Genomic DNA, 23187 nt, shown 5'->3' with positions numbered 1-23187 from the left:
TTCCTAACTATTCTGCCGATTTTACAGACACCTCCCAGCAAAATAAAAAGGCAGCCATCGGTATATACTCATCGGCTTTTGATTGGTGTTACTCATTTCGAGACAACTGACACTACCCCTATTGTTGTCGCTGAGTTTATGGCCACTGAGTTCGCCTTAACAATGCTTCCCTGCAGTAGCTCTAAGGTTATTATACTTTCAGACAGCATTTCCTTTTTGACAGTGGTCAAAAAATTGAGCGATATACCTATGAGCCGTGTCCTACAATTTTTTTTCCATCACATTTTATTGAAGTACGACTTCCCGGGGGTCTAGGCACTTTAACACTGCTTCTATTGATAGGGCTGATTTTTTTAGCAAAGTCTGCCGTTGGTGAACCTATTCTCCCGTTCCTCCCAAATACTGTCTCCATGACTGCAGCATGGTTTTAACGATTCCGGCGTCTCAACTACTTCAGCCATGAGCCTCTCCTTGCTGCAGCGGATTTTCAACACCTCGCATTTCTTTCGAGTGTTCAGATGTGCAGTTCAAGGCAAGGTGAGGTGTCCACGAGCCTCTTGCGCTGCAGAATACCGCGACTAAATCTTATTTACGTCGATCGGGGTTTTGTTTGACCAACATCCGTGAGTGTTGTGGCGAAATTGAGTCCATGGATCACTTTTTTGTATTGCGGTTCGCTTCTCTTTATAGAATTTAGTAGGAGATCCCCCTTGCTCGACTAGGGCTTCTTCGATCTACTCCGATTCTCTTCTCATACGGGGCAAGCGGCAAGGGATATGCCCTAAAACTAGTGTGCGATTATATTCACTACGATATAATTTCATCAGCTAGATTCCTCTGCTAGAATGAGAATTCACTGCCCTTTCATTTCCGTTTCTTTTTACATTTTTTATGCAAATTCCAGTCTAGGACACAAAATTATCCATTTACCCTCTTCCTTGCCCGCGAGCGCGTTTGTATCCGCAATGCACCCTGGCGAGTCCCCCGTCGTGGGTATGTGTCATTAAGCCTGTGGTCATAATTATCATCATCAGCTGTAAGAGTAACTGCCTCGCAAGCGTCAAGCAGAAAATTCCAGCCATTCGCACAAAAGTGAAATCGCATATGACATCTAGCTTCAGCGCCCACACAACCTGCCCATCGTACATTTTTCTACATGTGAAAAGTGTGAAACAGGCTGCGCCTTCAACGCAGTGCGCACACGTATGCTGTTTTATAGTGTAATACGTTCTTTAATACCACCTTCTACCCTCTATCACCGCAAGCAAGCCAGCTTTGAGCTCAAAAGGCCACCTGCAGACCAGCTGTTATCACAAAATTTTGTGCGGGTCGTTGGAATATGTATATACAAGATGACGGCCTTCTATCACTAAGCGGAAATGTTTTCATAGAGGTATCACGCTCTCCCTCCACCAAGCTTTCAAGTTTCGGCTGAGCGTAGTTCACACTGCACGTCATCATCCTCGGCTATCCCCATGACTGCACCGACGCTCAGGTCAACATGACCATGAAAGCGAATGGCGCGTTCTAGAAATGATAAGGTGCACTCCACAGTCCCCGTGCGCTTTATGGCTAACGGTACCTCAGCTACAGTATCCTGTAGTGGGAGCTAACAGCGGGAATTTCTCTGACAACATACTGCGACGCCACTTACAGCAGAGAAATCGCCACATGTGGGTATCAAACTGACAATGTAGACTATACAAAACTGCACTACTCACGTATAGTTGCAAACAGACCTGGCTCTTCGGCGCTATCGTTTGGGCGCTCAAGTGCTTTGGGATAATGCTGGATGCACGAACTGCCTAGAGCGTCTGCTTGTTTTCTCTTGCTGCATTGAAAAATCTTGTTTCGCCAGAAGACGTCAAACAAAAAATAGAAGGGCTGCTGCAGCTTCGTTGTTTCTTTAGCTTATTGGCTTGAACTGCTTAAGTCTGAAAAATCTGCCAACATGCACCTAGTGAATGGGAGTGCAGAACGCTTGGTCTAGACTTCGTGCTTTACTCATACCATGTGCACGTTGCCCTCCGGTATCCTTATTTTGCTGTGCGAGGCTAACGGCAGATCAAGATGACGGCGCCTTCTCCAGGGAGGGAATTTGTACTGGTGCCTGTGCGATAGCGGCTGCCAAAATAGCGCCTGGGCCAATGGCCGCATCTCCAGACACATGTACTGCAACTGATTTCAGGCTCCTTTTCATGACATATGCCTGAAAGCTTATGCCAGGAGCGGAGCTTAGAGGCGCTTCAAATTTCCCTTCGCATTTTTCGCACAGGATGACTTTGGCGCGCCGCTTCTGCTGGCCACTGATGACTGGTACGTGGTGGGCGTCTTCTCCTGGTTCCGCCTGAGAGATTTCCCGACCTCGCCGTTTGTTTTTGCCAGCACTGCCCACTACGCACCGTGGATAAAGAGCGTAATCGGAAACTCGTCTGGAGAGGAGAAACCCAAGTAGTACGCAACGCAGTGATAAGCGAATAAAACACACTGTTCTTCAATGCAGTTTATAATGTTTAGCTTTTCACAGGGCTGCTGCATGTGAAATGAGGGCGCAAAGTGGGAGCCTGTCAAATGCAATCCATGGCTTTTTTTCTTGTAGGCTGGCCGTTGTGGTTATCGTCTAGTGATGAGCACGTCCCATCAATAATACAAATCTTCAATGCGAAAGCGTTCACAGTCTCATGAGTGGCATGTAGAGGACCTGTGAGCAGAGCGTGTCTGAAGAGCGTGTTATCAAAGCGTGTGCGCCCAAAATTTATCATTCGAAAAAAGAAGCTCGGCGGAATTGCGCTTCGAGCCCAGGCTCTCTGTGTGCCAGGCGGGAATGCAACGCATACGCCACGGGAATATCGTTGGTTCAAGTGTGTTAGAAGGGAAAGAAATGGACACGTTGTGGTGCGTACGAGGGTAAAATGCGTTGGGGATGTTTACTGATGTTAGAAAATGATTACTTGCAAAAGAGCTTGCTGACGTTATGCAAGGGTCACGTGAGAAGTGTCATGTGACAACAATGACTTGCGAAAAAATTGCTGTGGTTGAACTACTGCTGAACATGGTTAGAGCGCGACAGCGGTGGTGCATCGGGAAAGATACGCGCCTTGGCTTCTGCAACGTTGAGTGTGTTCCGCACACTCCATAGGCTGCGCGCCCTTCCTGCCACCCTGGCAGGTGGCAGTTAAATTAATGATTGATCACGAGAGATTGATTACCCAATGAACGCACGGCCTGTTGCTGCAGTGCCGGTTGTCGGCCACATCGTTGTCAGCGCTAATGCATGCTGCCCACATCTCTCTTTTACCATGGCCACGTACCTCAAAGTGTGATTGAGGCGCCCGCTCACCCAGGGAGCCAGTTATGCGCCCTTCCTTTCCTCAAAATGATCGGAACCTAACACATTTTTAGCGCCAATGAAAATGATAGCCGATGGCATATAGGAACAGTGGCAAGCTCTTGGTTTAGGCGGCGGCAGCTGCGCGCCGTACTAGCTGTCGCGTGGTTTCTCCTCGGTTCAAGATGAAACTCGCGCATATGGCGCAAACGGCCAAAAAGCTACAGAGGGTAGTAAAGCTTCCGCTTAAAAAAAAGTGGGTAATGCTCAAACCCAAGTGCTTTCGCATTTTTCGAATCCAGCAGACTGCAGTGCTCAGTATTTTCGAGAATGCCTGCTTTGTGAAAGGAACTAGACAACTACCGGTACCGCAAAAATGAATTATACTAGGTAAATATCATAGACTAAAAAGCAGGTAGGTTCTCGGCTTTTAAGAAATCCTATGATTCTGAGTTGCTGCGCACCTCCGAGTTTATTAGTCACGATTGTAAGGAAGCATTAACAAAAGGCTGCTGCAATAGTTACAAGACAGTGCCTAAGTTCAGTCCAGCCATACTTACATGCGTTGACGCAACCGTGTTTGAGGCGCCGTCATGTTTTCTGCTCGCAGCACACATGCAAATTAATCCAAATACGAGTAAGTGATGAACATATTGAGCATATTGAACATTACAGTTTTGTAATGGTTCTTTGTTCATTCTTCAAAGCTCCCGGAACGCGGCTTTATAGATTTGTTTTAGGGCGAGACACAACAAAATTGATCTGGATTGATCGAAACCATGCGGAGCCGATTCTACGTTATTCCACACTGCTGTGGTAATATTGCATGACATGTCTCAAAATTTCTTTGTCATCTTCAAATTTAGCACGGCAGAGAGCGGCGGGCATTCTGTTTGGCAGCCGTAGGGCACGCTTCTTGCTATCACTGCCACCGAGTCGTTCAATTCTTTGTGGGGAGAGGCCTGCCCAATAAACAGCTCCTTCTGGAAGCCCCTTTCGCTGTCTTCTTGACTGCCGGACAGCCATTACCACTACATGACATTATGCGTCGGTTACAGCCGGGCATTCGTGTAGCACTCTTCAGTGCGACGCCCCTGGCCACAAAACCCTGAACTGCGCACCATGCCATTTTATAAGGCGTAAGCCTTTCTTGGCTCATGAGTGGCGTGGACGGAAGCTGTAGACGAAAACACTAGATGGAAGTTGTCCGCGCGAACTGTCAAGGGTAAGTTGTATGGTGATTAAAATGAAATGCACAAGTTAAATAAAGAATGGATATGTGTACTGAAATAAAAGCAAATTAGAAAGTGAAATGAAAAATAAAAATAAAAATGGAATAAACTTTGAAAAGTGAAAATAAAATAAAAATAAAAACCAGGTAATTGTGAAGCATAAAAAATTAAAATTTTAACAATTAGGGAAACAAGAAGTAAAAATAAAATCAGAAACTTAAATTTAAAAGAGAACTAAAAATTACAAAGCAACAAAATAAAAAATAGAATATAACAAAATACGAATCGAAAGAGAAAGGGCCGCCGCGGTAGCTGAATGGTTATGGCGCTCTGCTGTTTGCCCGAAAGACACGGGCTCGATACCGGCCGCGGTGGTCAATTTTCGATGGAGGTGAAATTCTAGAGGCGCGTGTGCTCTGCGATGTCAGTGCACGTTAAAGGAACCCAGGTGGTCGAAATTTCCGGAGCCATTCACTACAGCGTCTCTCATAGCCTGAGTCGCTTTGGGACGTTAAACCCTCATAAACCAAACCAAAGAGAAAGAGACGAAAGGGAAAGGCTTTCGCGTTTCCTCTAATAAGCAGGCAGTGTCAATCCTGTAAATATTTAGAGCAAAAGCTCTATTGCTGTCACCTCTTCGCGCACTTTAGCCTGCACTCCCAGACACCCTTAGAGCATGTGGGGGTAGCGGTCTCAGTCGCAAAGGAGATGCCGTTGACAAAGCATGGCAAGCTCAGCTGGAGACCAGCTACTAAGTGACAAGGGGATGGTCGTTTGGTGCCCAGCTTTCGCCGGTCGCAAGCAAGAGAATGGGTCGGAGTCAAAGGTTTACAAAACAAAACAAAATTTATACAGCAAGGAGGCGATACAAAGGATTTCACAATTATTCGAGTACCTACAAAGGGCTTTACAAATAGAATGCAACCAGGGCCAAGTAACGCTTGAGACAGATTACAACAAAATATTTGCATCTAAAGTGCACTTACAATAAGAGAAGGAGAGAGAGAGACAAAGAAAAGTGCACATATCTGTGGACAACAAAACACATCACTATAAAAGTGACGTAAACCACTCTTTACCGATGCGCTATTTATGATGGTTATAAATACAACGCAGAAAAGCTATGTGCACAATAGTGCATACAATAAGCAGTAATGCCAGTGTGCCATTTTTCCACCGCATAAATAAGAGAAACGAACAAACAAAACACAATTTGTTCATCGGGCACTGCGACAGTTCGACGACCTGGGGAGCACGACAGAGTCGTCCCGCTAATTGGCGCGCGTTGCTTCGCTGGTCCGTGGCTGGGCGAGTGGTGTTCTCCCTAAAACCCCTGAATGGGCTTTATTTTTCCCGCGAGTCGAGTGGGCGCGCTTCTCGGAAGCTTAAACGGCAGCTCGGGCTAACAGACAGCGGTTGCAGCCCCTCATTTATAGGTGCAGTCCACGTCTGCTCGTTCTTTGAGCCAAGGAAGTTGCGCACATACACGCTGTATGAACTGCACAAATTCCTTCTCCTTCTCGCGCCGGGCGCGCGACCCCATTGGTCGCTCGTGGAAACCGCCTTTTAGAAGATTCTGGGTCCTTCTCGCGACTCGAAGCCGCCGGCGCGAGAGCGAAGGGGAGAGGGCATCACTTTAGCGCAGTCAAGGTTACACCCTCTCCGTCGACAATGAGTAGAAACTAGTCGGATATTCTAGAGAAATCGACTGCTCGCGCGGCCATGTTTCCTTTGCCGCTGCGCCGGCAAGCTCAGTGGAAAGGGAAGCAGCACATGCAAGGTTACGAGCTCTCCGAGGTTCCTTCTCCGCTGTTTTTGTTTTATTTACGGTAGGGCGCGCGCGATTGCTTCCGCGTGGCCCCTTTTTTTCGAATATGCGCCGTATTTTGTGACAATTGCTAACGTGCAAGTGCAGAGATCGGCTTGTTCCGTAAATTTGATCTTCAGACTCAGCCAAGGTCAGGCCAGGCGAGTGGCACAGGAACGAAGGAGCAAGAAAATGTCCGTACGGGACGATGGGTGCAAGCACGAAGGAGGTAAAAATAACGTGGCCAATGGCGCGCCTTTCACGTCTGCCGGATGGATGAATGGAAAACTTTATTGGGTCCTGCAAGTAGTGATAAGTAACCACTAACCGGGCCGCTCCCACGTCGGGACCGGAAGACCAAGCCTCACAGCCCAGAATTCTGGACAGCCCAGAATTGTTCATCTAGTTCCGGGCTGCGAAGTGCAGCCTCCCACTTGGACGCGTCCTTGATCGCCGAGTCTTCAATTCTTGCGCAAGACCAGAGCATGTGTTCGAGCGTGGCTAAATCACCACAATTCTGGCAATAAGGCTCCGTATACGTCTCAGGATAAAACATGTTCAACCTCCGTGGGCAAGGATAAGTACCGGTCTGTAATAAGCGTAATGTAAGTGCCTGAGGCCTCTTTAGTTTAGGATGCGGCAAACCATAAACCCTGCGATTAAGAAGGTAATACTTCGTAATCTCATTGTATGTTGAAGGGGAGTCTCTGTTCTCGGGGAGTACCGCCACGCCGTGGCGCGGGGCAGAGCGGAGGGTAAGATCTTGCGCTGCCTCATTAGCGGACTCATTGAGATTCGGAGGGGCTCCCTCAATCATCCCAAGGTGAGCAGGAAACCAACATAAGTAGTTATGAGAGATCTCACAGGTCTCTATAATCTTAAAAGCAACCTTAGCCACCGAGCCCTTCTCAAAAGCCCTAACGGCCGATTTTGAATCACTGTATACAAAAGGCCTGCGCCCGTCAACCAGGGCGAGAGTAATAGCCGCTTGCTCCGCGACCTCTGGCCTATGAGTCTGAACTGTAGCAGCGTTAACGACACTGCCCTCATTGTCCACAACTACGGTAAACACCTTCCTCTCCTCGTTAAATGAAGCATCGACGAAGCCAACCTTCTGATTCTCATCACGAATGAGTCTCAGCCAACAAGCCCCCCTGGCCTTTCTCTACCCACATTTCGCTCCGGATGCATGTTCCTGGGAACAGGCTTGACATGATACCGCTGACGGACCTTCAAGAGAATACCGACGTGAAGCTGCGAAATCTTCTCCTGAGGAACACCTAACTATCTCAGAATCTGCCGACCGGCGCTAGTCGTAGAGAGACGCACCATCTGCGTCCTCTCCTGAGCCTCAGCTATCTCATCCAAGGTATTATGAATTCCCAGCTAGAGAACTCGGTCTTTGCTGGTGCACATTGGCACTCCCAACACTTTCTTGGTGACCTTCCTAATCTGCGTGTCAAGCTTCTTCTTCTCTGATGGTTTCCACTTGTGCATGGCCGCCACATAAGTTAGGTGACACAATACAAATGCGTGCATAAGCCTAATCAGACTATCCTCCTTCAACCCCGTCTCCCTGTTGGCCACCCTCTTCACTAGGCATACCGCATTTTCTGTTTTGGCAATGATCATCTGGATCGTCAGCGTGTTGGCGCCGTTCGAATCAATCAGCATCCCCAAAACCCTGATCTTATCTACCCTAGAGATGAGATCGCCATTTCTTGTGCGAAGCTGAATGCTCAGCTTGTCCACGGGGATCCATCCCCTTGGCTTGGGTCCCCTTCTAGTAGGACTGTACAGCAACTGCTCCGACTTGGAGTGGGAGCACCTTAATCCCGTCGAGTCCAAATAGGTCTCGATTACATCTACTGCCTCCTGCAGAACGCACTCGATATAGCCGTCACTACCCCCGGGACACCATATGGTCACGTCATCGGCATACATGGTGTGCTTAATCCCTTCAATCTCCAAGAGCTTCTTGGCCAACCCGACCATGGCCAGATTGAACATTGTGGGCGAGATGACGGCCCCCTGAGGAGTGCCCCTATCTCCAAGGTTTAACGTCTTTGACTCCAGCTCAGCAACCCTCAAGATGGCAGGACCTGACGTAGTCATGAAAGCGCGCGCCGAGGCCAAGATCCAAAATGGACTTTAGAATATAAGAGTGCCGAACGCTGTCAAAGGCCTTCTCCACGTTCCGGCCTAGGATGGCCTTAACACCCCTTCCATCTCCGTCAACGACCTGATGCTTGATGAGCTTCATTGCGTCTTGAGTCGACAGCCCGGCCCGAAAACCAATCATAGTGTGGGGGTAGACCTCGTTCTCCTCAAGGTACCTTGTAAGCTGATTAAGCACCGCATGCTCGGCCACCTTGCCCACACAGGAAGTGAGCGAAATAGGCCTTAAGTTATTAATGCTCGGGGCTTTGCCAGCCCTGGGAATGAGCACTGTGAGAGCTGTCTTCCACTGCTCCGGAACCACCCCATCTCTCCACATAGCGTTAACCTCCCGGCAAAATACTTTATCGACCTATCATCCAGGTCTTTCAAAAGCTTGTTCGAAATCCCGTCTTGTACGGGAGCCGACTTGCTGTTAAGGTTATGCGAAACCGTGCATATCTCTTCCACAGAAAAGGCCTCATCTAGGGAAAAGTTGTCCTCTCCGGTGTAGGCATGTTCTGTCAGAAGAGCATACGGGTCCGCAACAGGAAGGTATTTCTTGGCCAGCTTCTCAACCAGCTCCTCCTCCGAGGCAGACCCCACTGCTTCGTGTACAGCTCTAGCAAGGACGTGTCCCTGACTAACTCTCGTATTGGAGTTGTTCAGCAAATGCTTAAGCAAGCCCCACGACCTCCCGTTGCGTACCTGCTCGTCCACCGAGCTGCATACCTCATCCCACTGCTGCCTAGATAAAAGCTTACAGTGCTCCTCAATCAGCTTATTGAGCTCGGAAATCTTTTTGTGCAGCCTGCGATTAAGCCGCTGCCCCTTCCACCTAGCCAGCACAGACCGCTTGGAGTCAATCAGATGGGCCAGCCTGCTATCAACACTATCCACCTCCATATCCGTAGTGATCTCCTTCGTAGCCTCCTTTACATCCTCCCTCACCTGGGTGACCGAATCCTCCAGGGACGGCAGGTACAGGCCTTCGAATTCCTTTCCCCTTTTTCCTCTCACCTGCCGGATCATACGCAACTTATCCCAGTCTATAAACGTTAACGCCCTAGGGAGCCTACCCTCAACCTCAAAAACGACTCGGTTAATATAATGACCACCACCTAGGTCTTCGGCAAGATTGCACCAACTAGGCTTGGCGGCGTTCTTTACAAAGCAGAGGTCAGGGGTAGTATCCCTACACGTCGACGTCCCTATACGTGTCGAAAAGGCAGGGTCAGTGAGCAGCGTAAGGTCAAACTCCGCAGCGTTCTGCCAGAGGTCTCTCCCTTTAACTGTGTCATGCTTGTACCCCCACACGTGGTACGGAGCATTAAAGTCCCCGGCCACGATCAGCGGATGATCCCCGGCAAGCTAAGAAGCCTTCTGCAGAAGCAGCTTGAATTTCTGCACCCTATCCCTCGGGGCATTATACACGTTCAGAACAAACACGCTTTTCTTATTCACCCGGTTAGGAATCACCTCAATCATGACATATTCCAGGGAATTGAAATGTATCTTAAGATCATGGACCAAGTGCGTCAGTTTGCTATCCAATAGAATGCAGGTCCCCCGAGCTTTGGATCCCCCGAAGACGGTTCGGTAGCCCGTCAGAGAAACTTCTGCCGTCATTGTCTCCTGCAGTAGAATAGCCTGCGGCCTACACTTGCACGCGCGAATTTACTGCTGTAGAGGCGCCCGTTTACGAGTATACCCCATACAGTTCCATTGCCACACACAAAAAGTCTCATTTTGTCGCGCCATGTTGAAGCAGTTGCTGCGAGGCATCTTGCTGAACCTGAGACTGCCCCGTCGAGGAACCAGCCGACTGAGATCCCGACCTAACAAGGGGAGAGGCACTCAGACTGTACTTGTTTCCGAACACCTCTATTCTACAATGCAGCTCTTTGAACCTCCCATCGATCAAGCCGAGCGACTCTGTGAGACGCATATTCAGCTGCGCCAGACCATCGTTGACATGTTTGACACTATCCACAGCACTCGACATCTCCGTCACCTCAGATCTCAGCTTCCTCGACGCGGGCTCCGCCTCATGTGTCAACGCCTTCCTCTTTGAGGGGCGCGACCCACTAGCCTCACCTACATCAGCAAAATCCATGTTCTCTATGTTCTCATGCATTGCCCTCTCCGTCGGTGCAGGGTCTGCCACACCCTTAAGTGCCGAGATTTCAGCCTTAAGCGACCTCACCAGTTCTCTCAACTCTGCGTTTTCCTGCTCTAGCCTCTTGAATCTCGCCAAATTCTTGCTATGCTCTGGCCTTACCAAACTAGGCATCTCTACTCGAGCACTTGCGCGCTCCGCCCAGGTAGTACCACTGGCCTCTTCACCGGGGCCCTTGCCTTGTAGACCCTGCAACACAACACTCTTGCGCACACCCTGTCTCTCAGTCCCATTGGGGCGACGCGCAGTCTCAGTTCCCAACTGTCCGTCCATTCTGAAGCGCACCTTAGACGCCGATCTGCTCCCAGACCGGCCACCGGAGTGGTTGCGAGATGCTCTTCCTGGTCTCCTTGATCTTGATCTTGAGCGTCGACACCCACGATCCTGTCCTTGCCCAGCCTCCAGCGTCTTCTCCAACGTTGGGAACTGGCGTTCGGCGTATCTGAAGCCTCCTTTCTCTTCATCCTCCGCCTTTATTTTCGCCCTAGCCCGCTCACAACGGCGGCGCCGGAGCACATATGGGGTACGGAACCGCTGCTGGCACTCCTTGGCAGCCGTAATATGGTCTCCCCCACACAGTTCACACTTGGGTGCACACCGGTGGGCCTCACCGGGATTGGTTGAACCGCAGCCCCTGCAAACCACTTCTTCCGGCGAGGGGCAGACGTCAGCGCGATGCCCCAGCATTCCGCAAGCATAACAAACATCAATCTGCTTGCGGTAAAGCGCGCACCTAACCAGCGCGTTACCATACCGAACGTAGTTGGGCACCTTGTACCCGTCGAAAGCGATGATGACCGTACCCGACTCCTTGATGCGTTTTGCCGCCAGGGCCAGGGGATTACGCGGGTTAACAATCTTGCGACTGAGCGCTTCGGGTCCCTCGCTGAGAGGAACATTTCTTATGATTCCCTTGCACGTTTCATGCGGCACCGCACGATGTGCCGCAGCTGCATGAGTGTCCCCAGCAATGCATAACATCTTGATCCTCCCGTACTTCGTAGCATTTTCTTCTTCCGGCGTGCTGACCACCACAATATTCTGGTGATAGTTGGGGCAGATGGCGTCCGCTTCTCGCTTCACCTCGTCTATGCAAGCAGCAGCCATCATTGGATCAGGCACCGCGGCCGCACCAATTTTAGCCATATTCAGACCTCCCCTGATCCTGACGATAATCATCATATCATTTTTCGGCAGCGGAGGCTTTTTACCTCGCCGGATGATACCGTTCTTGACGCTAGAAAGCGAGTTTCTACTCACTTTGCCGTTCTTGGGTCCCGGCCCGCCGTTAGGGCTAACAGCGTTGCCGCCGTATGAAAGCCTTGCCTTGGTCGTAGAATTCCTCTGGGTGTTAATTTTTTTCTCAGAAACGTCTTCCGGAGAAATACCTCCGCCTTACACAGCGTATTCCATCATGACAAAAGTGTCGGGCGGCCGGGGAGCCGGCGTGGCCCACGAGCACGGCGGGTGGAGTAGTCAAGACGAGAAAGGCCGTAAAATCAAGTACAGTCCACTCACTGAAAAAGGTCCTATATCCTGGTGTAGCGTGTAACTTCGCCGATCCGTTCAGCACAGAATTAGGCGCCGAATAGAGAAAAATCCGGTCAAAACTGCCCATAAAGCACCCTTCTGAAAGAAAGGACGCGCGTCGCAACAACCGCGTCCGTGTCCTCGGACGCTCTCCGTAGTCGCTGGAGCTCCACATCTGCCGGAGAAACAGCGCAACTCAATAGATGGTGCTGGTCCTCGCGGAGCGGGCTCACGGAAACCGGCGCACCCGGGCCAAGCGGCGCGAACAGGAACGAGCACGGCATCATATACAGGAAGGGTTTACTACGATCATATCCTATGGGATTGCAATATAGAGCCACTTACGGGCGACCTATTTACCGATCCTTCTCTCGAGCCGTGGGAGCCCTACTTAAAAAACCCGTATAGGATCATAAAGATATAAATGGGTATATATAGGAAGCAAATAGGATCAGATAGGTCTGTATAGGTTCTATATGTAGCGGCTAGGAGGCATTTAGAAAACTATAGGACCTTATAGGCCCCTTCCGTCGGGAATATAGAGGAATGTACAGGTACGAAGAGGCGCTGTTCGGCAGGCATATAGGTATGTCTTGATCGTTATAAGAGGTGCGTGTCAGGCATGTAGGTATGTCCTGATTGTTATAGGAGCCGCCTATCAGGCATATATGTATGTCCTGATCGTTATAGGAGCCGCCTGTCAAGCATATAGGTGTGTCCTGATCGTTATAGGAGCCGCCTGTCAGGCATACAGGTATGTTCATGTTCTTCTAGAAGTCCTCTCAAGGCAGACAGGTTTGAATAGGTCTGGCGTGAACCTCCTGTCTTATATAGGTTTGAACAGGACTAGCTTGGGGTACTTGTGCAGGTTCAAATTGAACCGGTCAAAATGAACTCTGGCGCGGGTAGACCATCGTTGTAGCATGCTGTACGGTGATTGCTAAAGCAAAGTTCAAAAACATTCGCGCTTTTCTTTAACATGCTGTGCCATATTGTCTTGAAGCTGAAGAATTATGGCAATTTTTTCTTCAGTTGGTCTTTCGAGTATTTTAAAACCGCTTGTGAGGGCAGCTAGCGGAGCGTAGAAGTTCAGATGGCCGCCTCCGCTAGCGTGCGCGCCCCCTGAAACGCAGAAAATGTCTGGACTCAATCATCGGCACCCACTGTTTATTTTGTCGGCGACCTAGGTCGCAGTGATTCTTATAATGCTGGCTCATCACCCGAGTATCGTTCAGCGCTTTCATAGTAGTTTATTTGGCCCCGTATTATTGAGCACAGCGGCGATTCTGAAGATAGTATATATTCACATTACAGATGTGGTTTGTATTATCTGTGGGGCTTTCATATCATTTGGGCAGGATTTTATCTCGCCTGCGTTGCGAAGGAACGTTCGCCCTACTGTTTCGTCCGACTGCGTGCCTACATAAGGGAGTGACATACTGTTTCATAGGCGGAGAATGCGATGGGCGACGTGTAAGGTGCTTGCCTCAAGAAAAGTGCTGAAGAGCGCAGTACATTCACGCGCTCAGAAACTGCAGCACAGAATGAAGATCGAATTCCGGATTCATTTCAACCCTGTCACATCGTTCTACTGGCATGGCGAACAAGACATTAAATGCACAGCAGTCACTATAACTTCGCTAAATTTCGCATTAACCTACGCACTATGACTATTATGCTGTGAACGTCGTTAATCTTCTTGATCCCCTAGTAGTCGAAAATAAAAAGATGCATTATGACTTACACAAACGAAAATCAACCAATATTCATACGAATGAGTACCGCAGTATTGAGACTGTGCCCCCAGAACTCAAGTATTTTGAACGGGAACCTAAGCAACAGATCGTCAATCAATGCACGTTGTTCACGAAAGACAAGTGCTGGCCATCGCTTGGACTTCTGTGAGACCGATGGGGCCGAATACACGTCGTAAAAAATCTAAGTTTCTGTTTTGCCCTGGAGAAACTGAAACAAAAACTAATTTCTGCCGCCAGGTGAACACCCGTATTTGATTTTGAAAATAGTAAGATAGCATTTGAGGAGCGATTGAAAAAAATGGGGGAAAAACAGTGGGCTAGGAAAGTTTTCAGATACCTGTATATAAGGAATGTTGATACGAAATAGAGAAAGTGAACTAGAATATTGACAACCAAATATCTGGACAGCAGCAGAGGGCAAATCAGCAATTATCAGTTAAGAAAAAGGTTAAACAAACAGAGAGAGCTCTGTGGAAAACAGGGATGCTGACAAGATCGGCACAGGGAACATACAGGATCTTCAAGCAGCAAATTGCCAAAGAAAATATCTATGATAATTGTAGGGGAAGCTCTTTGTTGTTTGAGGCCAGGACGGGAGTTTTGCGGACTAAGACATATAGAGACAGGTACCATGCGATAGACACGTTGTGCGTTGCGTGCGGAGAGGAGGAGGAAACGGCTAAACACTCGATACTTTTCTGTAAAGGGCTTCACCCTACAGTGGAAAGCAGCGGGGCTGATTTAACCAAGGCATTGGGGTTTAAGGACAGTGAAGGGAAAGTAGATTTTAAACGGGTAGAAGTAACCAAGCGAAGGTTATCTGATTGGTGGCTAACATCAGGAGAAGAGTAAAATTTAAAAAGTCATTGCTAGGTGGCTTGAGCCACAGCTCGATTTAAAGGGTTCGGCCGTATCCATCCATCCATTCATCCATCCATCCATCTACCCACCCATCCATTCATCCATCCATCCATCCGTCCATCCGTCCGTCCGTCCGTCCCTCCCTCCCTCCCTCCCTCCCTCCCTCCCTCCCTCCCTCCCTCCCTCCCTCCCTCCCTCCCTCCATCCATCCATGCATCCATCCATCCATCCATCCATCCATCCATCCATCCATCCATCCATCCGTCCGTCCGTCCGTCCGTCCCTCCCTCCCTCCCTCCCTCCCTCCCTCCCTCCCTCCCTCCCTCCAAGCATCCATCCACCCATCCATCCATCCATCCGTCCGTCCGTCCGTCCGTCCGTCCGTCCGTCCGTCCGTCCGTCCATCCATCCATCCATCCATCCATCCATCCATCCATCCATCCATCCATCCATCCTTCCATCCATCCATCCATTCATTTTCCGGTGGTTCCGCCTTTTCGGGTCTGTTTTGAAGTGCGCCAACGGCTATGCAACGGTTCTTGCAGTGAGCTTCACTGATTGTGCGAATGTGCCGGTTTTGTTTCGTGGAGTCCCTTCATGAAACGGTGCTATGTTCTGTGTGTGTATGTAATTGTTGAAGTGAGTACGCTCGCGTGCAGCTCTCAGCGGCTCGCACCTGACTCAAATGACCATTTCCGCTCTCGGTAGCTTTTCAGTGTCCGTTTGTTGTGCGCTCTGGCCAGCGCCTCCTCTATTTCAGAAGCATAGAGCAGGCACTGCGATCTTCGTCGCTTTGTGTCACCTGCGGAAGGGTTTGAATCCTGGACGATTTTATTGTGCGTCACTATGCGGTAGATGTGCCCATGATGCAACATTACTTGTGCTGGTCGGACTTTTTGGTGCGGTGCCGGTGATCCGAGGCGAAGAGCGGTTTGCACGACTACGTAGTTATCTTTGAAGGTAACAAATACTCTGAACTTATGCCAGTTGAGCCTTTTAAAAAGCATCGCTTACGGGAACTGTGATCGATCATAATGCAGTGTTTGCGATTAGAGCTCCAAAAAAGAGTGAATGCAGTTTTCTGCTACTTGTTGTCCGAACGCGCACAGGTTGGAGCAAGGGCGTAGGACTCGCAGCTGCTCACCTTTTCGAATAAAGGAATCCTAGAAAGTACTTAGGTGCGCTACCCTTTCCGCGACTCTAACATGTGCAGAAGTGTCGCGGCCCGCTTTTCTCAGTTACTGTTAAGAGTTAATTTGTAACCTCTGTCTTGTTCTGTGCATTTTCCTGTCGTGCTAGTTCTCATCATCTTGCACGTTTAGAGCAAGTGCATTTTGGCTGTGAGTAAAATGTAGCGTTGATGCTCAAGACAGCGTTTGAAATTTGTGTCCTCGGGGATTCAAACCTCCACGCGTCACCTATGACGCGTGCACTCAGGTCGAATTGTTCTGAGCTGGAACGCACCCGGGGTGAGTGGACTGAAGGTGCCGCTGTATAGTCCATCAAAAATCCTCTTTGCAGAGCTATAAACAAGCCCTAATGTTTAATGCAATGTGTTCTTTGTATCAGCCGCTAAGTGCACAACTTCGAGCAACGCTTTGCTCGCGTAGATTTGGGAGTTGAAGTCGTACAAAATCCAATGCGTTGAAGTTCATATTGTTCATGATAGTACATTTTTTTGCGTCACGTTTCCTAATTATGCTTATTTCATGTGAGCATGTTTTTATCTTTTTATGATGCGACTCTTGTGCCCGGTTACCCGCATTTTCATCATGCCGCTTTTGTTATCTTTGTTTACTATGCCATTGAACAAATCTTTCCAGATTTATTGTCATAGTGGGATGGTTGCACAACGTATTGAACCGTTTTTCACAGGAGCAGATACGTTTTAGACAACTTCATTTGCAATATTTCTTACACGCCAAAACCAGTGTTGGGCGACGTTTTTCATTTTCCCGGCTGTTAATCGTCATATCGGTAATGGTTGTGGGAAACGAATGTTTGCAGGTGATATGTCAGCCTTAACTTAGAAGCCAAGAGCATGGGTTTTATCGCCACCATATAAAATCAGCAGGTGCATTGTAAGTTGTTACTACAGCTCTGGTTTTGCAGTCATCATAAAATGATAGATTTTTTTGTGGGCATCCTTTGACATTTTTCTGAAAACTGCGGTTTGCAGCTTTTCAAATGCAGCCAGGTTTTTGTGTTTGCCTACTCCTTTTGATTGTCAGAATGGACATGTTGCAAGCGAGTTTGAGTTTTATGTTGAATGTTTTTGTGCTTTGAATCATTGCATTTAATGACTGAATTAAGTGCTAGACGTGAATTGTTTTGTTTACATTGTTTGATACTATTTCACAAATATATGATAGCTGTCGCATCGCATGACAGCTGGCATATGCAGCTCACAGCGGTGGGAATACATATGATACATCATGGAATCCATAGCGCTTCCAGATGAAGTCAAAAAGTTCAGAACGACGAACACGCTGAACTATCCACTTTATTTTTGAAAAAGTTGTTCTCCATATTTCATGTGGCAGGAAGGCGATGACGCACTCCTATACCCAAGGATATCGGGAGGAAAATTCCATAACAGCAACTCTTGAAATGGCTAGCCCGGAAGGCTTAATTCCCAACAACAACAAAAAAATGCAGCAAGACAGCATGAAAAAACATGGCCAAAACGGAGACAACAAATGCCAACACCTAACACGGCTAAGACCATAACAATGTTGAAAGCAAAATTTATGAAGCACTAAAAACAGGTTAAGAAGGCATGTGCCAGGCAACAATTAACAAGACCCAAAGTTGATGGCATAGCTAACAAATTAAGGTGAAAAAGTTTTTGGTTGATTTGAAGGTGGCTTAGGAATGCATTTAAATGGAAAAGTTAAGAAAACGGGGCCCAAGTATGATTTATTTATCCACTGAGAAAAAAAAAAGGTCGTTTCAAGAAGGGTTGCTGATGGCATTCTAACAGAGCCTGCTTTTAAATTGCCAGAAAGAGCAGCTTTGATTAATTCCTGAGTGAGGTAGTTCTTGTCTTTTTCCCATTATTCTTGTGCACGAAAAGGTCGGAGGGTAGCACCTGCAGGGTGAGTTCCTTACCCTGATGGGTGGCCAAATGGCTGGATTATTCTCTCATGTTGAAATTATGCTCCTGTAAACTTTTGTTGACATAGCAGCGTGTCTGCCCGACGTATTCTTTGCCGCAAGGTAGAAGGATAAAGTATGCGACTACTTTAGTACTTCAAATAGAGTTCACTGCGCCTTATTGTTCATTCGTTTGGCTTGCTTCTTGATGAGTCTATAAAGCCTGGAAAGGCAGTGTGAAGCAGATAATATAACATCAGTTTCTACTCTATAATTCTTTTTATATTGTGCGAAACCTGATGGACGTGGGGTACGATAGCCAATTTTTTTGCAGTCTTTTGTATTTGATGAAGTGAACTCTTTGCCTTGCAAGGCATTTAACATTTTCTCGGCTATCGAGGAGAGAGGCATTCACTGAGCTTGTTTCTCGAAATAGTATGCAGAAGGGTTGAAATGCGGGCCAGTTCATAGTAACATGAAAAAAGAAACCAGTCACAAAAGACAAAGGACAAGAGAAGGAGTGTACACGCCAGATCGACTGGTGGCGTGTACACTCCTTCTCTTGCCCTTTTCTTTTGTGACTGTTTTTTTTTCAAGTTACTCGAAATAGTCTCGAAAGAGTGCTCATAGAACTTGGTTAGCGTCTTATTGAAGGTGGATTGACAATGTTTCTTTCGTCTAGTTTTCAGTGCATGGAGTCATGGGTAAGATGGGCTTGTTGGTACTTGGTTAAAAAAAATTGAACGGGGCGCAACGGAAAAGCAACCTCAGCTCCACAAAGCAGATAGAGCAATTTGCCGGTATGTAGTCTTAAGACCAGGGAATATAAACAAGGCGGCTGAAGACGGCTGCCAAATTTTTTGCCTGCGGCAGGAATTCATTGGCATGGCTAAGAGAAGTAGTTAATCGTCAGCATGCCTGAAAATTTTAGGAGCTGGTAAATTTTCCCGCTTTGTGCTGAGAGCGTTATTATGCATTGCTAGATACAAGTCGCGCAGGATGGGAGCGATGCAAGGCCCGATGCAGAGCCCTTGTTTTTGAATGAAAAGCAAATCATTCCTCTCAGGTAAAACTAAAGCATGTAGATAATTCCAAAAACCCATCATGCTGGAGGCATTTTGGAAGGATGTGCTGGTCAGCACAGTGATTGACACACACCGGAGCAGTTCATTATGCGGAATTGAAAAATGTCTTCAACCTCAGTGCAAAGACTTAGGAATGCTCTGCTCTGGATTTTTTGCAAGAAGAAATTAGCCTCTTGAATTCTTTACTAGCAGTTGATGCCCACCAATGCTTCTCTCCTTGTCAGCTAATAAAATGTTAAATGCCTTGCTACAAAGCAAAGAAAGCACTTCGTCGAAAGCAAGAGATTGCAGCAAAAGCTGCCCATCATACTGTACGTCTATCAGGTTTCATGCAGTCTAAAAAGAATTTGGAAAAGAGCAGGGGTTGACATTAGATTTTCTGCTGTTCACAGCCTTTCTAGGCTTTGTAGATGTGTGAATGCAAAAAAACAAGACCCAGCTTATTTGCTAAATAATTCAGGCAGAGATTATTGATAGCCCCACAGTAGACTGCAATAGGGCGTCATCCATAACCCTTTTGAAAAGGATTTTTTTTCTGGATCAATATGATTCTTGACATCAGACGAGAGCCTCACTTTCTTGACCTTCACCTTTAAATGGACCCTTAAAGTGGATTAGTGGTTATGGTGCTCGGCTGCTGGCATGAAAGATACGGATGCTGCACTCGCATTTTGATGGAGACGAAATGCTAGAGGCCCGTGTGCTGTGCAATGTCAGCTCATGTTTAAACCTCAGGAGACCGAAATTATCCAGAACCGTCCACTATGGCACCCCTCATAGCCTGAGTTGCTTTGGAGTGTTAAACTACATCAGATCAAATCATTAAGTCAGATCTTTTAAGTTCTATTAACCACCTTTAACCCTTCGTGTAAAAAAATTCAATGCAATTTTTTAGTTAAGATTCCATCAACTTTAGGCCTTGTTAATTGTTATCTCATATATGCCTTTTTTATTTTTGCCTGCTTTCAGCGCCTCGTGAATTTTGCTTTCAACTTTTTTTTGTCATAGCTGTGTTGGCATTTGTTGTCTAGGGTTTGGCAACGTCTTGTTATGCTTTCTTGTTGTGTGTTATTTTATGCTTGTTTGTTGGAGATTTAGCCTTCTGGGCTAGTAATTTCGTCTGTGGCTTTTACAGAATTTTTCTCTTGGTATCTATGGCCGTAGGTACATGGCGTGTCACTGCCTTCCTGTTATGGTGAAAGTGCAGATCGATTGCTTCAAAAGCAAAGTTGAAAGTTCAGCGCAGTGTTAGTGTTGTTCTCATATTTGTGCTTTAATCTGCAAGTACTGTGGATTCCATGATGATTGAAAGAAACCAGAGAGCCCAGCAAAAAAACACTGCTTCAGATATAGATAGCTTGCACCGACGCGGTGAAGGGAAATTCGTGACATGCATTTGCCTTAATGATGAAGCCTTGTGCAGCCTTTTTATCCGTGGCATGTGGTTCATTACGGGTGACTCCACATTTTTCGATTGTTTACAGTGAGACAGTGGTGAAGCAAGGTTCACTATACAACTAGATTTTAGTGGTGTAATGGGGACTGTCCTCTTAAGTAGGTTGAGAAGACATCGTGACTGGGCCCCATTCCTTCCCTTTGCGCATAGCATCAAGCATGAAGATTTTTAACGTGTAAAAGCGCAATGCAGAATGACCCAACCGAAAGCGACTATCTAAGGCTGTAGAACAACATGATAAGGTGAAATTGCCAGTTTCAATGATCGGATCATGAGCCGATCTTCCCTTGCCGCCTCAGTTGACTGAAAATACTTAAATTCTTTTTAAAGAAAGGAAAGACTCTGTAGCATTGGCAGTTCTCAGTAGATGTTTCAACCACACGTCAGAAAAAAGAGGGAAAGGATCGAGAAAAAGGCATTGTAGTGGAGGCCTCCGGGTGAACTCCAACCACTGGGAATTCTTTAACATGAGCTCACATTGCATAGCATATGAACATCTTTCATCCCGGTTTTGTCGAAACGCAACCATCTCAGAAGGGGTGGATCCCGCATCTTCTGACCTAGTAGCCTAGTGTCCTAACTGCTGAGTAGAGGTTTCCACACTGGCTGAGTGGTTAGAGTACTCGGCTACTGTGTCGGAGGACCTAGGTTTAACCCTTCAGCCACAGCGGCCACGTTTAGATGGAGGGTAAACCCAAAATTGTCGTTGTACTATCCAAAGTCTGCGTGCAAGAAGGAACCAAATTGGCCTAAATTAATCAGGAGCCCTCCACTGCTGCGTTTCTTATAGCCCTTGTGTCTGTTCGAAATGTTCAACTCCATGATTTACCATTTTTTACCATGGTTAAAATAAATGTTTCTGGGGCCTGTGTTTCAGCATCGAGAAAGCTACTCTGAGCTAACCCCTCCAAGTATAGAGCACTGTCTTCTTTGAGCTGCTTTGTTGGCAAACTCATAATCTTCACGCCAGTGGAAGAATTGTGCGATTATAGTGATTTGTAAGCTTTCATTCTAGGGTGACCAGGGGAAGGCCAGTGCCGGTGTTCTCTGCTTTCGGTGTGTTGGGAGAGGTTGACGGTCTTGCTCTGCCAAACCTTTCCCCATGCTGAACATGCGCTCACCCAATCGGGTGTGAGTTTCAGACTTCATTAAAGGCCTGTGCGGAAGTAAGAGACATTACCCTCCAAAAGGTGAAAAATGGCCAGTCACAGCAAGGAGCATGGCTGGTTAGCTGCCTCTCTAAGCATGCGTGTAAGCCATCGGGTGAACACGGCTGTCGTAGCAGCGAACTTTCTAGCATGATGTCACATGAAAGCTTTTTATAGAAACAAATGGATTAGTGAGTTTTCTGGTTTTAACACAGTCTCCTTTTCCAGTGCATAAAAATAGTATCTGCTGGCGGCCACGGCAGCCGCGTTTTGATGGAGGCGAAACGCAAAATGCGTCCATGTGCTGAGCGATGTCAATGCACGTAAAAGATCCAAAGGTGGTCGAAATCATTCCGGAGCCCTCCACTACGGCACCTCTTTCTTCCTGTATTCTCTCACTCGCTCCTTTATTCCTTCCCTTAGGACGCGGTTCAGGTGTCCACTGATATGTCAGACAGATACTACGCCATTTCCTTTCAAAAAAATTTCTCTTTCCTTCTTCTGAGCGCGATTTGAATCGTGGATTTACAAAGTACAGTGGTTGCTCTTGAATAGAGATTTCGGTTTATATTAAGAAACGCAAGGAGTTTTTTGGAGCTATGTTCTGCATTGCCGGCGTAGTGAGCGAAAACCACGAGCATGATTCTGGCAGGTGATGCCCAAAGAGCAACACAGGTGACAGTTTAATTAGAGATGGGACGCTCAGAAAGAGCAATTTGGACCGCACAAGGCCCACCCACTGCTGTAAACACCTGCCATCACATGACAGTGGCGCATTGCTTAACCGCTGCACCAGTGCACTAGGTGAGGTATGAGGACTTCTGGAGATCAGTGAGTGTAAAGTAGAGAACAACCTTCTGCATGTATGGGAATTTGCAGACTGCGCTGTCACCTCATATCCTTAATGCAGAGCTTAATTATCCCCTCCAATTTAATATTATTCCTTCATTTATTAAAAGAGCCTTTAAAAAAAAAGGTTCAGTATTCTGGGATGTTGACAGACGCTACTTCAGGAATATACATACTCAAGAGAGAATTGTTTAATGCATTTTGTAGAAGCTGAGTTTTGTGTAGTAAAATGTTAATTTCAGCATCTTCGCCCCTTTCCATCTCCTCTCGTCACTCTTTGCACGCTGCAACGTCGGCGCTCCTTCCTCGGCCCCAGCGCCGACGCGGGTGGGAATTACCCCGGTGGCAGAGCTTCCGCGCCCACTGAAGCGATGCTACTGACTGATTGCGGCCATGGTGGTAGTTGTGTGACGCCTGAAATAACGTAAGGAAGGAGGCTGGGAGCATGAGAAAGTCTCCATAATAGACTTGCTAGCTTTCACATACGTTTGTAGATTCTGTGCTGCATGTAGAAGTTTATTGTTTGACTCAGGGGATCATGACAGCACAATGTCGGGATTGAGCGAATTGATGTACTCTCCTCAGAAGTTTCAGAGCGCCTTCGTGTTTAACTGGATGCCGTATACCGGGTGTTTCAGCAAACAATTAAGAAAACCTGCAAATTACTTTGTTCGAAATGAGAATAAAATGTTTTGAGGACTA

At 47.4% G+C, this 23187-nt stretch overlaps 1 protein-coding gene across 1 annotated transcript in view; it reads left to right on the top strand.

The window, feature by feature from the left end:
* Positions 1-2478, top strand: part of LOC144122983 (chymase-like) — a 239161-nt gene extending 236683 nt beyond the window's left edge. The window contains exon 9 of the mRNA XM_077655918.1: positions 2276-2478. Coding sequence (XP_077512044.1) covers positions 2276-2455 — 180 coding nt within the window. The 3' untranslated portion in view covers positions 2456-2478. The remainder of the gene's footprint in view (positions 1-2275) is intronic.
* The last annotated feature ends 20709 nt before the right edge of the window (positions 2479-23187 follow it).

Source organism: Amblyomma americanum, chromosome 3 (assembly GCF_052857255.1).
Source record: "Amblyomma americanum isolate KBUSLIRL-KWMA chromosome 3, ASM5285725v1, whole genome shotgun sequence".
NCBI classification, from domain to species: Eukaryota; Metazoa; Arthropoda; class Arachnida; order Ixodida; family Ixodidae; genus Amblyomma; species Amblyomma americanum.
The sequence above is the reverse complement of the archived record's forward strand: the minus strand, read 5'-3'. Positions and strand labels throughout refer to the sequence as shown.